This window comes from Tenrec ecaudatus, chromosome X (assembly GCF_050624435.1).
Source record: "Tenrec ecaudatus isolate mTenEca1 chromosome X, mTenEca1.hap1, whole genome shotgun sequence".
In the NCBI taxonomy this organism is placed as follows: Eukaryota; Metazoa; Chordata; class Mammalia; order Afrosoricida; family Tenrecidae; genus Tenrec; species Tenrec ecaudatus.
The window spans coordinates 14,075,176-14,093,550 of NC_134548.1; the positions used below are offsets into that span (position 1 = coordinate 14,075,176).

Below are 18,375 nucleotides of genomic sequence, written 5' to 3' on the forward strand. Positions count from 1 at the left end.
GAGTCGCACGCGCCAGCAGGCGCTGCTGCGCAGTCGCAGCGACCCCTGCAGGAGTCAAGGGCATCCCCTGCTTCACTCCCACCCCTCTGTCACCCTTCAGGCTACCAGGAAACTGGGTCCACAGGCCTCCTCCAGCACTTAAAGCCCCGCCCCACGAAGCCTAGCCCCGCCTCACAACTCTCCCTAGCAACGCTCTACAAAGCGGTTGGTCGCCTAACGGTGGCGGGGAGGCGGGGGGAGTGGCCTTTGGCACTGAGGTGATTTAAAGAACCAGCATGCACCTCGCAGTTTGAAGGAAGAAGAACCGAGCTCCCTTCACTTGGGCCCGACGAGTGTCTAGCGACTGAGGCCGGCTGCGGCCAGAGGCTCATTTTTGGAGCCTGGGTGGCCATAGCCATCTCGATCTTTAAAGGTCCGAGGAGCTAGGACACCGGGCCGCGAGCCCCTCTCCCTGCGCTCTCAGGAAGCTGTTGCAAAAGTAAGTCGGCCCATCAGTCCCTGTTCTCTTCCAGAACTTTTATTTTGCCCCATTGCCGCTAAGTAATGTGTGAAAGAGCTGCTCCTCCGACAGCTCTCAGAGGATTCTCGCGGGACAAGGTGCGGGGGTCCCGGGGAGACTGGGCTCTGGTCCCGGGGGTCTCGGGGAGGCTGGGCTCTGGGCCCGGGGGTCCCGGGGAGACTGGGCTCTGGGCCCGGGGGTCCCGGGGAGACTGGGCTCTGGGCCCACGGGGTCCCGGGGAGGCTGGGCTCTGGTCCCGGGGGTCCCGGGGAAGCTGGGCTCTGGTCCCGGGGGTCCCGGGAGGCTGAGCTCTGGATCCGGGGGTCCCGGGAGGCTGGGCTCTGGACCTGGGGGTCCCGGGGAGGCTTGGCTCTGGTCCCGGGGGTCCCGGGGAAGCTGGGCTCTGGTCCCGGGGGTCCCGGGAGGCTGAGCTCTGGATCCGGGGGTCCCGGGAGGCTGGGCTCTGGGCCCGGGGGTCCCGGGGACGGTGGGCTCTGGTCCCGGGGGTCCCGGGGAGGCTTGGCTCTGGTCCCGGGGGTCCCGGGGAAGCTGGGCTCTGGTCCCGGGGGTCCCGGGAGGCTGGGTTCTGGGCCCGGGGGTCCCGGAGACGGTGGGCTCTGGTCCCGGGGGTCCCGGGAGGCTGGGCTCTGGATCCGGGGGTCCCGGGGAGGCTGGGCTCTGGGCCCGGGGGTCCCGGGGAGGCTGGGCTCTGGGCCCGGCGGTCGAGGGTCCGCAGAGATGCGGTGCTGGAATGTTTGGGGAGGTTTTGTTTTGCTATTTGCTGTTCCTGGGTGCTGGTCGGTGTGGACTTTCTGGGCCGGCCGGGCCGATGGTCAGGGTGCTCCGGGGAGGCGCTGGGTGCTCAGGAGGCCAGCCCGCTCAGATGCCACGCAGGGCTGCATGCAGGGGGACATCGCGAGTGCGCGGGTGACTCCTAGAGCAGTGGTTCCAGCCTGTGGCGAAGCCCGCGGTTGCAAAGGTGGCGCGCTGGCGCCAGGCGTGGTTGCAGCTAAACCTGAGGAGGTGCGCGGCAGAGCCCCGGGCGGCGGCGCCTGTGGCCAGTCGGTGGGGAGCTGAGGCGCGCGGCGGATCCCCGAGTGGATGGGACTCGCGCGAGTCCACCGAGGAGCCCATGGCGGCGAGGGCGCCGCTTTCCGGTGGCGCTCGGCGGGCGCCGGGGTGTGTAGATCAGGCGCCTCTCCGCCCGCAGAGCTGCGGTTGGGCTGGAGCAGCTGCTCCCCCGCGGCAGTGACCAGGTGGGGGCGGGGCGTGAGGTGTGCCTGCAAAGAGAGGGACGCCAGTCTAGCGGGACAATGGAGCGCTGACAAAGGGCTCCATTTGCCTACAAACCCCACTTACAGGCTGGCAGACAGTGCTGTGAGGGTTTGCTAAGTTAACTGCCCCCAGCAAACTTTGTTGTCTCTGGGAATTTTTAAACGTGCATTGAATTTTGATAGCCTCACCAGGAGACGATTGTAAGACTGATGGTTCCGATTGTTTAAAGGAATTTGTTTTGTTTGAGAAAGGCCGCCTAGGGCCAGGCCTTTGTGATCAGTCCTGTTTTGCTCCTGTTCCTTGTGGTTCTTACATGTGCAAAGCCTGCTTCAGCCTCCCCTTTGTGGGCTGTCTTCTTTGATGTGTTGATGCTAGTGCTTGACTTTGGAAACACTGCTTTAAAAGGATTTTTAATGCCTTAGGAAGAGGAGCCCTGGTGGCGCAGTGATGATGCACTTGGCTGTAAGCTTAACCACTGGCAGTTCGAACCCACTAGCCGCTCCACGTGAATCTACTCCTGTAACGATGGCAGCTCGGGAACCCTGACAGTTCTCCTCTGCAGGGCCGGGGCTCTCTGAGTCGGAATCTACAAGCCTCCCTGGGCTTGATCAATGGAAATGTCCAAAGCTTGTCTTTTAAAAGGGCAAATGATTTCCCGTTTTAAGCAACTGTGGCTTGCAAAAGGATGCGTTTAAAGAATTTTGTTCATTCTGCCCGGTTGAGATTCAAGAAAACGTTGCAGAAGCTGTAATTATTTGCCTTGTATAAAAGAAGGGACGCATATGGTGTGCTGACTGAACCGGGCATGATACCAAGGTGCCTAACGATTTTGGCTTTACACAGTACTGCGCAGTAGTTATGACTCCGATGTTACCCATGAGAATTTTGAGGCATTCAAATCTCAAACTTACTGCTATGGGGTGGATGCCGACTCAGAGAGACCCTACAGGACAGGAGGTAGAACTGTCCCAGTGGGTTTCTGAGACTGTAACTCTTTGCGAACTGCTGGCCTTGGCGTTAGCAGCCCAGAGCTTAGCCACTTATAACACCAGGGCCCCTTGCGGGCACAGAGAGATTAAATACCCACCTGAAGCACAACTTGGATTTGGGTTCCAGACTTTGTAATAAAGACCCAGTTCTCTGCACCATGCTAAAAGGTGTATCAATTCAATTTATAAGTAGTGGTTGTGATCCATGCATAGGTGCACTGTGCAAGAAAAGTACAGGTTGTGACCCTAAAGGCTTGTTGTCCAGAGTTTCCCTGATAAGATCGTTCTGTTGGGAGGAGGTGGTGAATAGCCATATAATAATAGCCAGGAGCGGGTGCTTTTGGTAGGACCACTTGATGTATGAGTTTGTGCTATTATTCTGATTTTATCGATTTTTTTTTAAAATGGAAACACAGAGAAGTCTAAAGTCACACAGCTAGTAAATTGGGCAGCTAGAATCCAAACCCAAAGCTTCCGTCTTTTTTGTAGTTAGCAATGTGTGACAACCCCCTTCAAGGCATCGAAGGGTGAGTGTTCTGGTAATTCCAGGAGAGCAGTGGCATTGCCAGATGGAGTGATTGCTGAGAACGCATCCGTGTTTGGGGAGATAGAATGTGAATTAAGAATTAAAGTTATTGATTCAGTTCTCCTCGGTGAGACACAGCATGGTCATAGGGGCGCAAGGCATAGCCGGAGCATGGGGCTCAAATGATAGAAGGTGGCGATGTGTGTCCAAGTGTGTCCAAATGTACAAGTACCGGGAGCCCCGTGGTACACTTAATGCACATTGGGCAGTATCTGACTACAGCCAATACTTGACAATGACTTTTAAGTACACTTGGTTTACAAAACTTTGAATTTAAAGAATTTTACCCTTTAACTCTGCATACCTTAGTCATGGTTGAATTTTAAGAAAATGTTGCAGAAGCTGTGATTATTCATCTTGTGAGGAAAGGGCACTAAAACATATGTCTGAATATGAGTTTGTTACAATGGTCAGCAAGCTTGTGTGTAAAGGGCCAGCAGTAACCGTTTTAAGCTTGAGCATTGTGACCCTCTGAGAGGTAGGTGGGGTCCTCCTGACACTGTAAAGACCTTGTAGGACACGATAGGAGTTTGGGTTTTATTTTGTTGTTGTTAGAGAAGAGAATCCAAGTGATTTTAATAATGAAGGTAAAAAGCGTAGACTCTGGAGCCAGGCTCCACCACTTAATGGGAATAAGACCTGGGTAAGGTATTTAAACTCTCTCATTGCCTCGGTTTTCTCATATGGAAAATGGGGATAATACTAGAAAACTACTGCTTAGAGTTGTTATGAATACAAAATTAGTTAATACACTTGTGTACTTAGATACTGCCTAGCACAGAACAAGGAATTTTAAAAAGCTAGAGCTTCTTATCTGTTATACTTTGGTATTTTCCCGATAAGCCACAGTGAACCTATAGTTCATATTGTTAGAAATAGAGTGCCAGAAATACAACTACAGTTGGAAAACTACCTTCCTATCCTTATTCTGTGAGAGTCTAAATAGAGATTAAATATACCAGAGAGTGGGAAATTGTGTCAATTTTGGTTCCTTATTTGTCAGAAATGTGCTCTGTTACTAATGTAAGATTTCACTTTTAGAAATACAGATGCAATTTTAAATGAAGGAACAAAAAAGGGCTATTTTTGATGATCATCTGGACAATGTAAGAGAATTGATATCGGTAAATTAAAGGAGAAATATTATTTGATATGTACAGGGATAGCAAGATGTTGACTTAGTATTTAGATCTATGTATATTATCTTATTTAATATTCCAGTGGGGAGAGCTAAAGAAGAATGTTCTTCCGTGAATTTCTGTAGATGGTGGTAATGACGTTTGGCAATGATTACTGGTGATAGGTATACAACATGATTCACGTAATTGATGTCACTAAATGTTGGAGTTTGCCTAGCCAGCGTAAACTTTTCAGAAGTACCTTGAATATCCGTAGATGGGAGACGAGTTATAATAAAGCATAGCCTGTCTGCGTGATGGGAGAATGCGATGCTGTTAAGATGACTGCAGTGTATCTAAAGTTAATGGTTTGCAAAGATTTCTCTCACTACAGCTTACATTTGCCAGTTTGTGTACAGCGAGTTGTGCATTATATTGTCTTTCGTGTTTGACTGCTTTGCTTCCATGTTAATGTTTGTGCAATTCATTCTTGTGTGTAGAATACTCATTTTCCTAGCTATGCCGTATTCCTCCAGAAGAATCCGGCACAATGTCATGATTTGCAGTTTGTACTAGTTCTATAATCCGATTGCAGCTCAAAATGCAAGGGATTTAGAACTTGAAACTTGCCCACAGTATTAATCTGCATTTACCTGATGCGAGAATTGATCCGCCCATTGTGTGACTTGCCTCTTTGGGGCTCATGAGTATCTCCACTGCATAATGAGAAGGGAACGAGGAGAGGGGCTGGCACTGGCTTTGCTTTCTCTTGCCTCTCATTACTGCTGTGGCTCAGGAGGAATCAAACGAGCTTACTCTTTCATGAACTCAGATGCAGGTGTTCCAACCTCTCCTACAAGATCGTCTGGTAGTGTTGCCGTCAGTGTCTTTTTCTAGATTATAAAGTTGTTAACTATAAATAATTCAGGACAGTAATGGAGCCTGCACAGTTCTAAAGGTATGTGCTCATATTGTATCTGTACGTATGCAGGTTTAATACAAGACTTAGCAGCTGTCCTGTTAGAGCTCAAATGGATCCTTGAGAAAACCTCAGTGAGCTTTCACCGGGCAGGTAGAGAAGCGGTGAATACAGTACTTTTATTTTACCCAGTCTGTGTAGACCCCTGACTCCCATTCAGGGACTTTCTCCCAGCATCCTCTGTCTCCCTAGGAGAAACGCCTTTCTGAGAGCCTTTCCAAAAGCAAGAAGGAATCGTGTTGCTCTCGTTCATCAATTTCCAGCATTTACACGGTAGAACTGGAGGTTCAGAGCATTCACTTGACAGGTTTGACTTGCGTTTTATTTTGAATCATATTTCTCTTAATGATTGAGATAGACCTTCAATTTGTAAAGACATTTTCGCAATCACTGATGGAAGAAGTCTTGTTTGGCTACTCTCTCCAATTCACCGAGGACTTGGGTTCAATTGCAGGTAGTGTTCTGCAATACGAAAGGTCGGAGGCGTGTGAAGTAAACTTTCTCATGCATTGCCTTTCAGGAGTTGAAGGTTTTACCAAGAAACTCTCCAACAGATTTTACAAAGAAATAGAGCCAACCCAAGTGAAGTGGCATTCATCCTGTTGCACAAAAATGTCGACTGATTCCAGTGACCATGAGGGGGTTTGTATTTCAAGCTGAAAAATCTCTATTTGTTCTTTTCGTTCCGCTACAATTATTTTTAATTGATTTGGATTTCCCATAGTGACATGCATACATCTCCCGTGTACCGTGCATGAGTTCTGATAGCAAGATCATGGAATCCACACGTTTATCAAGATATAGAATATGTTATTTCTACATGAAGTTATTTCATATCCCTGTCTAATAAATTCTCAGACATGCTCCCCAAAGCATCATTTTGGTGGTTATGGCTTGTTTGAGAATGCGATATAATCATTGGAATAGTAGTCTGCACTCCTCTGCCTGATTTCATTTCCATAGTGCAGTGCTTTTGAAATCCATCTGTGTTCGCATGTATTCTGAGTGTGGCCCTTTTGCTGTTCAGTAGTCTTCCTTTTCACGGTCCTCCACCGGTTTCGGATCTGTTCTTGATGGCTGCTTGGGTCGCTATGAAGCTACCACGAGCACTCCTGTACAGGTTTATTTGTGGCTCTGTATTTACACTTGTTTGGGATAATATTTGAATTGCTAGGTCATGGGGTTGATGCCAGTTTCATTTCAGAAGAAGCTGCCAGTTTTTCAATTTGGTAGGACCGTTTTAGAGTTCCCTAATCTGCTGCTGTTTCCTGATCCTTGTAGTCGAGTCACTAAGCAAGATATAATCTGGCTTAACAAAAACCACATTTAATTACTGTCATAAGAACATGGATATCAATACCGTTTAAGTGCTGCCGTCAAGTCTCCTGACTTCTAGCCACCTCGATATTTTTTTCTCTAAAGATAGTGTCAACTACCTACACAGAAGCATGGTGTATGACACAATGATGTGAAAGCACTTTGAGAAGTAAAACAAATGATTCAAGGGTAAGATGATGATATTAGTCAAATAAGTATTCATCTAAAGTAATAAGCTAAAAACCCAAACTCGGTGCCATTGAGTCCAATTCCGACACATAATGACCTTATGGGACAGAGTAAACGGCCCCTTTGGGTTTCTGAGACTTTACATCTTTCCTGCGAGTAGACAGCCGTATCTTACTAATCATGTTAGTTTGGCTATTTAATCGGTGTCAGACTAATTCAGGGAATTTTCCATAGTGGATTTTGAAACAAAGATAGCCACTTGGTATGGTTACTTTAAAGTTATTCTTAGAGTTCATAATTTCTTAGATTAAAGAGTGCTAATAAAATATAATGGATACTGATTTGTACCCAGCCTTATTAAAAATAAAACACATTTTTAAGGCAATTTAGAGATACATTTGCTAAGGACTGTAAGTCCTTAAGTGATTTCACATCTTGTCCACATGGTGGCACTGTTGGCTTATTTATCATTTTAAAGCCGTATAGGATTTGGCACTTGTGGTAATTGGAAAGATTTGCTTTCAATAAGGCTCTGATGCCAAAATACTAGAAGCTTTTCAACTCTGAAGTACATAATAGGTTGGCTTGATAGAAAATATTATATTGATTATAGTTGAGTTACTGAGAAAAACATTCTGCAAGTACATCGTTTCATTTTGTTGTGGGTTGGTTTTTTGTTTTGTTTTGTTTTTTGCAATGAATAAAGATCCCTTGAATGTCTCGTAGGCCTTTGGAGCTTCCTGAACACAAAACTGAAATCTTGAGCTTTTCTTTCAATTCTTTCATCTTTCCTCTTAATTCGTTAATAAATCTTCCTCAGATACGAGTTTGGAAACCTTATGAGGAAGAAGATACTATCCTATATGATCCAAACAATGCATTTTTCAAGAAAGTAAGTAATGCTAATTGCTGTTTGCCAAGTAAATTAACATTATGTTAAAGACAAAGATTTAAATTCCTTTTGGCCATCATATATTATAGAGTTCCTCTGAACTCACATTAAGGAAAATACTTCTGCCTCGAACTTGTACGCATATTTTCATGAGACAACAAGCCACTTACCCAATTTACTTATCTTGTTTCCTTAATAGGAAAGTCAGAGAAATTTTGTATTAACTTTCAGTACAAAATTAATTTCCGTTTTAATCTCTCTAATAATATATTTTTTTCATTATTACTTCTTTTCTGTCTTTGTATCTTGTCATTTTATTTCTCACGTTAATCTGTCTGAATTCTTAAGACTTCTGAAATCCCTTGAGAAATTGGTGAAAAAAGAAATAAAAACAATTTAAACAGACACATACATAGTAGCTTTTTTCCTCTTCGTGTTCAATTTGGCTCTTATATAATTGAATAATTAACTACTTAATATTAAAATATTATTAGGTAAAGGCTGCTCCTGAGACATCAAACAATGAAGAGCAACAAAAAACACTTAAGGATGTTCTTACCCACTGCCAGGTAAGAATAAAATATGATTTTCTAAAACATGGAGCTAAATTTTTCTTTAGCATTTTACTAGAAATTTTGATGCATCATATTATGGATGGACAAACATAACGCCATTGCTATGATGTTTAACAGTTTTTCGTTCCAGCAGCATCCTCAGGTAGAAAATTTTTAATGTTAACATGGATTTTTGGTAGCTTTTTAAAAATTCCATAACTAATTAAGTACAGTGATCTATTTCATGTATATTGTCCATATTTAAATTACCCCTACAAAATCTTTACGGGGACATTGGCTAATTTAGCGAGTGGGCGTGGTCAGGAGACTCCTGAAAATCACAGCTCTTCAACCCCACTCTGGGAGGTCCTGATGCAGTAGGTCTGGGGTGGAGTCTGAGGCTTTGCATTTCTAACAAGCTCACAGGTGATGTAAGTGCTACCCATTCAGGGACCTCACTTGGAGACCCACTGCTTTAGGCTGGGTCCCTTGGTGGCACAGTGGTTAAGCAATAGTTCAGCAGTTGGAACCCCTATAGGGAAGTTCTGCTCTGCCCCGCAGGGTCTTGATGAGTCTGAATTACTCTGAGTTTCGTTTATTTCCCAAGTCCTCCAAAAAACTCACTGCCATAAGTTGACCCTATAGGACAGGGTAGATCTACTCCTGTGAATTCCCAAGGCTTACTCTTTACAGAAATAGAAAGTCTCATCTTTCTCCCTTGGAGTGGCTGGTGGTTTTGAACTGCTGACCTTGCAGTTAGTACCCCAACTAGTAACCACTACTCCACCAGGTCCCCGATCCTACTAGCAAAGTAATTCTGACAAGTGATAGGGCCTCAGTACATGTTTATTTGAATGAATGAATGGATGGATGGATGAGAGAATGACGAAAATTTTCTCACCTTTTAAGTATAATTTTTTCTTGAAAGAAATCTAGTTTTTAAATCATTTTATTGGGGGCTTGTCCAATTCTTATCAAATCCATGCATCCATTGTGTCGAGCTTATTTGTATAGTTGTATATTTGTTGCCATCATCATTCTCAAAACATTTGCTTTCTACTTGAGCCCTTGATATCAGCTCCTCATTTCCCCCCTCCCTCCCTGTTCCCCTTCCCTCGTGAACCCTTGATAATTTATAAATTATATATTATTATTTTGTCATATCTTACACTGTCTGACATCTCCCTTCACCCACATTTCCATTGTCCATCATTCAGGGAGGAGGTTATACGTAGACCCTTGTAATCGGTTCTCCCTTTCTACCCACCTACCCTCCATCCTCCAAGTATCGCTACTCTCACCACTGGTCCTAAAAGGATCATCTATCCTGGATTCCCTGTGTTTCCAGTTCCTATCTGTACCAGTGTACATCCTCTGGTCTAGCCAGACTTGCAAGGTATAATTGGGATCATGAAGTGGAGGGGGAGGAGGAAGCATTTAGGAACTAGAGGAAAGTTGTATGTTTCATCATTGCTACCTTGCACCCTGACTGGCTCATCTCCTCCCCAGGACCCTTCTGTAAGGGGGTGCCCACTTGCCTATAAATGGGTTTTGGGGTTATGATTTTTTGTTCTTTGATGCCTGATACCTGATCCCTTCGACACCTTATGGTCACGCAGGCTGGTGTGCTTCTTCCATGTGGGCTTTGTTGCTTCTGAGCTAGATGGCTGCTTGTTTACCTGCAAGGTTTTAAGGCCCCAGACACTATATCTTTTGATAGCCAGGCACCATCAACTATCTTCACCACATTTGCTTATGCACACATTTGTCTTCAGCGATCGTGTCAGGAAGGTGTGCATAATGGAATGCCAATTTAATAGAACAACGTGTTCGTGCATTGAGTAACTACTTGAGTGGAGGTCCAATGTCCATTTGCTGCCTTCATATTAAACCTATAAATATATGCACATAGATCTATTTCCTCATCATCCTATATAAGTATATTTACATATGTGCATGCCTTTATTTAGACCTCTATAAATGCCCTGTACCTCCTAGTTCTTTCCTCTATTTCCTTTTACTTTCCTTTTGTCCCACTATCGTGCTTGGCCTTCATTTGGGTTTCAATAATTTCTCTCGGTTACATTGCCCTTGCTGAATCCCTACCAGGCCTCTCACACCCTCCTTGCCACTAATTTTGGATCGCTTGTTGCTCCAAATTGTCCCTGGGTTGATCATCAACATCCCCTCCTTTCCCCCTCCTCCCCCTCTCCCATGTCCCTCCAGAACCACCGGTCCCGTTGTTTTCTCCTCCAGACTGTTCATCCAGCCTGTCTTATCTAGATAGACCTGCAGAGATAATAATATGCACCAAAAAAAAAAGGCAGAGCAAGACAAAGCACCAAAAGCGAACTCAACGATGACAACATAAAAGAAAACCAGTGACTCAGAAAAGAATAAGTTCATTAAAAAAGAAAAAGAAGAAATTTTAAAAAGAAAGAAAAGCCTGTAAATAGATCAAGGTCTGATTTTTGACATCTAGGTCTGTCCTTCAGTCAAGTCCAATGGGAAGCCATGCTCTGGCCCCAAAGTCAATCCTTTACACTCCCTCGGGAGCTCCCTGCTCTGCTCCCCCCGTTGCTCTGCCCCATGCCCTTAGTGTTTTGCCTCAGTTTTCTCGGGGTCAGCCTGGGCCAATCCCAACATTGAGTCTCCAGTGTTGTCCCTCATAGGGCCATGGGTCAGTGAGGGACGTCGCTGATGGTTCACTCTGTGCATTGGCTGTTCAGAGTGGGGATATCATGCTCCAGGCCTGGTGGGCCAGGATGTGCTCCATTCTCTCTTCCTCCCCATTCATTTTCTCCCTTGTGCTCTGATCAGCCATGTTTCTCTCCCCTAGCTGCAGCTTCAGTGCTATCCTCTAAAGTAAATTCTTCTGTGGGGAGGGGCAGTTGTCCACATAGTTGGTATGGGGGGAATGAAATCTCTTGTGCTTTTAAAGTAGACTTGATTTTTCAGTCTCACACTCCATTAGCTTACAAGAGGCATGTACTTAAAAGGGCTTGTAAGGTTCATTGTTGTTTGCATGATTGTAAATTACTTTGAAGTCAGAACTGCTTTATTTGGTCTTGTGTACTCCCTATGTCTGAATGCTCACTGCCTGGTAGTTTACACATTATTGATGGTGAGAGGCTCTTTGGCCTTGGAGCAGATTAAAACTTTCCTAAAACTACAACCTCTGTGGTGTGAAAGGACTCGATAAATTCGATAGGTCACGCAGATTGTGACATACTTACCTTCCAGAATTCAAGCGCCTGTCAGTGCCTATGGGAAAGGGCGTAATGTACTAGAAGGGTAGGGCTCCTGATCTCAGCCACTCAGGCATCAAGCATGAAACAAAAAATATCTGATGGCTTGAGCGCTTGCTTTCTAGCAGTTAAAATGTGCTTTGATTCACATGGAAGAAGCACACCAGCCTGTGTAATCAAGAAGTGTCAGTGGGATCAGGTATCCAAAGTTCCAAAACAAACAATTTTTATTGATGTGAATGAGGGGGGCTTTGGAGAGGAAACCCAAAGCCCATCTGTAGACAAACTGTAGACAATGGGACATTCCCCACAGAAGGGTTACAAGGTAGGGATGATTCAATCAGGGTGCAGTACAGCACCAGCAAAATACACATCATTCCTTGGTTCCTGAATGCCCCCCTTGCCCCAAACACCACGACCCACTTCTACCTTACAAATCCCGATAGACCAGAGTACACACATTGGTACAGATAAGAGCTCTGGACCATGAAATTCAGGACAGATAAACCCTTCAGGAACAGTAGTAGGAGTAGGGATACCATGAGGGTAGGGAGATGGGGAGGGGGGAGGGGAATGGGGAGTGGAGGGGCCAAAAGAGGGATCCCATTATAAGGTTGGATATATAGCCCCTGCCCCCACCCAGGGGGAAGAATAGCGAATGTGTGTAAAGGGAGACAACGGACAGTGTAAGATACAAAATAACAATATAAAATCGATCAAGGATCTACAAGGGAGGGAGGATGGGGCAAGGGAGGGGGAAAAAGAGCTGATACTAAGGGCTCAAGTAGAAAATGTTTTGGAAATGTTGATAGCAACATATGTACAAATGTGCTTAATACACATGATTGAAGGATTGTTGTAAGAGCCCCCCAATAAAACTATTAATTAAAGTAAATAAATAAAATATGGCTCGATGGTATTTCATTACGTTGCTTTTCTTTTGAAATAGAAAATACTAAAATAGCTTATATTATAATAGGTCATCCATGATGCTATTCACAACCTGGATAAGAAGTTTGATGTGATTCATGGGAAAGTTTCCAAAATCCAGCGTTATCGTGTAAAACCGTTGTGGCAAAATCGGGTAAGTATGATACAAATATTTTCACAACGATGATAAGCCTTTAAGTCCTAAAGGTGCCAATCAATTAGAAGTGATAAAGAACTAATAACTCTGAGAAGCATGCTAAAGTTTAGGTTTGATAAATGTATAACAGGGACTATTTTATACTCAGTTACAGAATACAATTATAGAGTAAAATAAGATGAACAATAAAGCACATAAGCAAAACAGTACTTTTTTCTTTAATATCACACAGCAGTACTGGATGGAAATCAACAACTGGAATTCATTACTTTTTTTTTTTCATTTTCCCCTCAATTCTATCAGAAAGCCTATGGATGTGCATACAAAAAGTATAGCCACCGCATTTCCAAAAAAATCAAACGACAGAAAATGAAGAAGAAGGGGGCTCCTGCTGTATTCAACCAGCCTGAAAATCATGGCCCCGCTTTACCAGGGGCAGGCAAGAGAAATGATCCCCAGCCCACCTTCGTGGGTGAATCGTTTCAGTTGGATGCACCTGTGGAAATGGAGCAGCCGGTCTCTGATATGCTGGATCAAGGGTTCTTTCGGAGTTCACCGCCCGGCTCTGTCTACTCCGTGCGGTCCTATCATTCATTTTTTGCACCAGATGATGCTGGCCCTTCCTTCATGCCCTGCTTTCCCAGCCCCCGGGCTCACGGCAGCAGCCATTTCTTCTCGCCTCCTCGGCCTACAGTTTCCATGAGTGATGATAACACAATGTTACCCCAAGACGATTATAGCCAGCAAAGCAATTCTGATATCATGGAGAATATGAACACCGGCCATCGCACTCTATGCATTTCCAATTTTGGTGAGTTTAAAAGAATGCACATTATTACAAGGAGCATTGTTTGACCTATGCTCCTCAGCAAGCCAGAGGAGGTTTCTCTGCTCCTTGTCGAGGGCTGGTTTGTATTCAGGTACTGGTTGGGGTTGGGAGCAATTCAGCTATTAATAGGAAACCTTGTACTCATTGAATTGTTAACATAAAAGTAGAGTTATACACCAGAAATCATAGTTTTCACTAAATTTGTCTGCAATAATTAGTAAAGCTTGATACATAGACTATGAATATGGTTCGTGCACCGTACAATTCAGTGGTGTGAATATATTAGTATGTGGTGCCGGAAAGCAGGTGGTGGTTCTGTCTAGTTTTCCAGATGGCTGTAGGCATGGCACAGTCCACACCAGCACCATGTTCACTTGAGTTGATACAGCCAAGCTAAATTTCTTAGTGGATGAGACCAACATTTTTATTTTTTGACAAGTGGAAGGGCAGTTGTATTTTACTAACAAATTCTTCACCTCAATGGATCGCTCAATCACTACTCATGGTGACCCCAATGGAAAGAGTAGCAGGACTGTCCCTTTGGGTGTCTGAGGCTGTAAATCTTCCCAGCAGTCAGAAAGCCTCATCTTTCTCCTGGTGCTTCAAACTGCTGACCTTGCGGTTAGCAGCCCATCTTAACTCAATACGTATGTAAATAGGGCTCATACTCAAAATGCTTCTGAAATGACCAGTGGTCGGGTGATAGAAAAGAAAGGGCAAACCATTGGTTAATTCACACACAAAAAACAAAAGGATCAAGTTGTGTCCCTTGATTAGAGAAGCAGGTCTTCCTGGGTGATTACAAGAACCATTTCGGTTATTATACACTAACCTCAGGGAGTCCAGTGCTTAAGTTGAATAAATGAATATTTATATAAACACAAAGAAATTCCAGGGGATGTTAGTGACCAACATAGCTACAACTGGGAGCACTTAACTTGCTTGCCTGGGTGATTTTCTTAAACTGTTTTTTCACTCACTGTAAATCTTCAACCAGAGTATTACTGTGCATTTCAGCTTTGAAGGAGGTACTAAAAGTAAGGTCAAACTATCTGACTGTAGGTAAGCAGAGAATAATGTGTTTTCTTCAATTTTTCAATAAGCATTTTCGACTTCGAGAGTAAGATGATGCTAAAAACATTGCTATTCAATCGATATTTGGTAAAAGAACTAATTTGGTTCCTAAAGAGACTAGGGTTATTGAAAGTCATTCATGAAAATGTTTAAGTGATAGTATGTTCAAGGGATTGTGTGTGTGTGTGTGTCTGTGTGTGTATGTAGCAAGTCAAGACACCTAATATAGACAAACAGAAAGAAGAGATTTTGGTTTTAAGAAATTCATTGAAATGCTTCAAAGGAGTGATTGGTTTGGTTAAATCAGCCTAATTTAACCCAAGTAGCAGACCCTTCATGACATTTGCCTTTGGTTTTATGATCTTTGCAGCTTTTAGGTAACTTCTAAAGCTGCTCTGTTCGGGGAGGGTCAGATGGGAAGCTCTTGGGTAGCCACCCTCAGACCACCGTTCTTTCTGCTTTCCCTTGATTTTTCTCGTGGTTGTTTTGGGTTCTCACTGGGTTACTTAACTAAAGGTTCAGGAATGCAAACCATTACTTTCTACTTAACACTTCTTATTTCAGACAGAATAAGTATCAGGTCAAGTGAGATTTGTCTTTCTCTGTTTCTCCCATTGAAGTTGCAAATTCACCAGCGAGATCTGACTATAGTGACCATAACCAAACCTATTATAAGGATCCTTCGATCTGGACTGTGGAGGATGTGATTCATTATATAAGAAAAGTCGATCCGCAGATAGCACTCACCTTGAACGACATCTTCATACAACATGTAATGTATCTTTTCGTCAGTTTTCTCTGACAATGCCTTTGAATAGATCTATTTCACTTGGTACTGATAAGGTGGATGAACCTTTATCAAGAGATTTTCCCATATGTATGAAAGGGAATTTCACCCAAAGTGTGACCCTTCAAGGCTAAGGGTCACCTATGTTCTTTAAATGGGTCCTCAAGTACGTGATATATAAGGGGCTTCCAAAACTTGGTGGTCAAAAGTACTGTTTTTCCATTCTGTTTTCCACAAGCTTTCTGAAGCCCCTTCATACTCGAGGTCCATCCTCAAGGTTCTTATGTGATTGCTCCTCTCTGGGTTATCAGGAATCCCTGTGTAAGGACCGGTGCAAGTATTCTGCCCACACTCCCTGCTTCATCCTTGGGGTGAAGAGCAAGAAGGAGCCAACCACAGCTGTACTCTCATTTGTTTTGCACACTCTCCTAAAGAACTGATTTCTGATCAGGAAGCATTGTCCGTTCTTGTCATTTCTGTCTCTCTAGGAGATCGATGGGAGGGCCCTGCTGCTCCTGAAGAGTGACACGATGATGAAGTATATGGGGCTGAAGCTGGGCATCGCCGTGAAGCTCTGCTACTACATTGAGAGACTTAAGCAAGACAATTACCTCAACCACTGAGACGCTACAGAAACGTAGACTGGATTGGTGTTTGGTTTACCTTAGTGTGTAATCCTTTTGCTGCCTAAGCGGTGTTTGCTGTGCTAAGGTTCCTTTAATAGGTTTTGTTCGGAATTCTGGAACTACCTTTACAATTCAGTCTACTTCGTTAAAAACCATGTGTTAGTGCTGAAATAGTCAAATGGTCAGTTTATCATTTGTACCTTGTTATTATTTTCAGTTGCTCAGTTTACATATATATGTATATATATATGTTATACATACTCCATGTGCAAAACAAGTTTGATTTTGGTTCATCTTGATATATCTTTATATGTAGAACCATCTTTATGAAGAGAGCCAAAATAACTAAATCCCCAAAGGGAAATGGCAGGGATAGGAAACGTCTACAACTAAAGCCATGCGATTGTTTTTCTTAGAAGGAAAGTTAAAGGTGCAACTGTAGCCATCCTCTCTTCCTTGAATAGTTTATCTGTTATACTGCAGCGTTCTGCCTTAGGTAGCCATAGAAATTATTTTCCTGTTATTGTGTCTCTGTACGTTGTATTTATTTTCCACTTAAGACAAGTTTAATTTAAATTTAAAGAAAAACTTTAAATTTTTAAAAACAAAACTTTTACATCTCCAGGACGTGTTCTTACCAGTTTTGTGATAATTATAGAATAGATAGTCATTTTATATTAAAGGATCTTATACTACATGAGTGGATTAGATAGTCTAAGTTTTTTTCAATACATACCTCTGATTTTAAAACGTCCCCTATGTTGGGGAAACTTGGACATTTGTTTATGGTACAGATCTTACATGACAATATCAATGCCCAAATTAAAAATATATCTCTATATTTATTACATGTATCTAATCCACGTATAATATTTTACTATATTAATATTTTATCCTATGCCTATAGGTTACATACAAGTAAAAATGTCCTTTTTGAATTTAAAATGTTGCTTTGCACTGCCACAGAGGGATGCGCTATAGCTTTAGTTAGATGTAAAAAAAATCCTGTAAAGCAATATTTGCATCCTGCCTACAATAGTACAGTCTGCTAGTTGGAGCACAGACTCTGAAGGTAGTGTGGGGTTCAAATTCGGGTTCTGCTACTCATGAGCCATCAGCTAGGAGTATACTACTTCATCTGCCCATGTTTCAGTTTCCGCACAAAACTGCTGTGACAATTCCAAGAGCCACTGTGTCTACAACGCCTAGAGCCCAGCGTGGCAGAAAGGGGGCGCTGAAGAACAGCAGAGAGCATTATCAAGATCTGCCTTAATTGAAAATGTTCTGTCACGTTTTATGTTCTCTGATATATTATTTCAAAAAGGTCAAAATGTGCATCTTTTGCTAGCCTCAGTACCTCTCAGCTTAACTCTCAGGGGATACAAAACACTCAGTATATTGTTTTCATACTGGAAAGTTCTCATTCTGTACAGTGTTTCTTGTTAACTCTTTAGTTCTGAGCCAATTTTTCCCTAAATTTTGATTGCTTTAGTTATAATTCATCTTTGGAGGTTTTCTTGGAAGAATTACAATTTCCAAGAGAAATATATTCATTGTTATTATTTTATCATCACATTGCTGTTACTTTATTACATTATTATTAGTTTATATTAAGGGTTAATATATTTATACAAGTGAATGCTAGAAATATCAGCCATAAGTATTAATACAATGTACAAGAATGTACATTTTCTTTTAAGAAAACCAAATGTACTTTATATGCAAATGAAACTAAACACTATGATATCCTTTATGTTTTCTAAAATAAGAGTCTAACTTAAATTTAGTCGTTATTCAAATTGTATGCCCATTTAATGCCTACTTGAACATTCCTCAGGTGTTTATACAATATAATTTTGCTGTTTTCAGATGTTTAAAAAAGTTAATAAAGTTAAATAAACACAGTTAATGTCAAAGCCTCAGGTTTTATGTCACAGCATTAAGGGGCCCTGGGGTCACAATGGGTTAAGGGTAGGCCCGCGAACCTACCTCCCTCTCAGAAAGCCTATGGAAGAGTTTCTTCTCCTTGGTCCTGGTGGGTTACTGTGAACTGGGATCCACTCCATGATAGTGGTAAGTTTCCTTTGTAGTTCTGCACCAAAATGTTAAAATGGAATCAACTTGGGACTGGGTTTAGTTTAGGAATTTTTTTAGTTTTTAAAATTTTACTATTAATTGGGAGTCAATACATATACCATCCCATAGTTCAGTCACGTCAAGCAGAATTCTGCATTTGCTACCACACTCCGTTTCCAAACATCCTTTTTCTTCATGGACTCCTTGACATCGTCTCCCTTTTACAGCCCCCTCCCCACTCCACTGCCCC

The 18,375-nt window shown here is 43.1% G+C and overlaps 1 protein-coding gene across 3 annotated transcripts; it reads left to right on the plus strand.

The window, feature by feature from the left end:
- The first annotated feature begins 286 nt into the window (after nucleotides 1–286).
- Nucleotides 287–17,877, plus strand: SCML1 (Scm polycomb group protein like 1). Of its 3 annotated transcripts, none has more exons than XM_075539146.1 (8): nucleotides 287–478; nucleotides 5,967–6,088; nucleotides 7,773–7,844; nucleotides 8,339–8,413; nucleotides 12,626–12,730; nucleotides 13,037–13,544; nucleotides 15,257–15,408; nucleotides 15,912–17,877. In XM_075539146.1, exons 2-8 carry the CDS (start codon nucleotides 6,059–6,061, stop codon nucleotides 16,044–16,046), a joined length of 1,077 nt encoding a protein of 358 aa, XP_075395261.1. In that variant the 5' UTR covers nucleotides 287–478; nucleotides 5,967–6,058; the 3' UTR covers nucleotides 16,047–17,877. The 3 variants fall into 3 exon arrangements, with proteins under 3 accessions (XP_075395261.1, XP_075395263.1, XP_075395262.1); XM_075539147.1 differs by lacking the exon at nucleotides 287–478 and adding an exon at nucleotides 3,690–5,753; XM_075539148.1 differs by lacking the exon at nucleotides 7,773–7,844.
- The last annotated feature ends 498 nt before the right edge of the window (nucleotides 17,878–18,375 follow it).

What these genes read in the sequence shown, in the direction of transcription:
- SCML1 (XM_075539146.1), top strand. Translation starts at nt 6,059, where the DNA reads ATGTCGACTGATTCCAGTGACCATGAGGGG. An exon ending in ACAATGCATTTTTCAAGAAA is followed by an intron (nt 7,845 to 8,338) that starts GTAAGTAATGCT and finishes AAATATTATTAG; the next exon opens with GTAAAGGCTGCTCCTGAGAC. An exon ending in TCTATGCATTTCCAATTTTG is followed by an intron (nt 13,545 to 15,256) that starts GTGAGTTTAAAA and finishes CTCCCATTGAAG; the next exon opens with TTGCAAATTCACCAGCGAGA.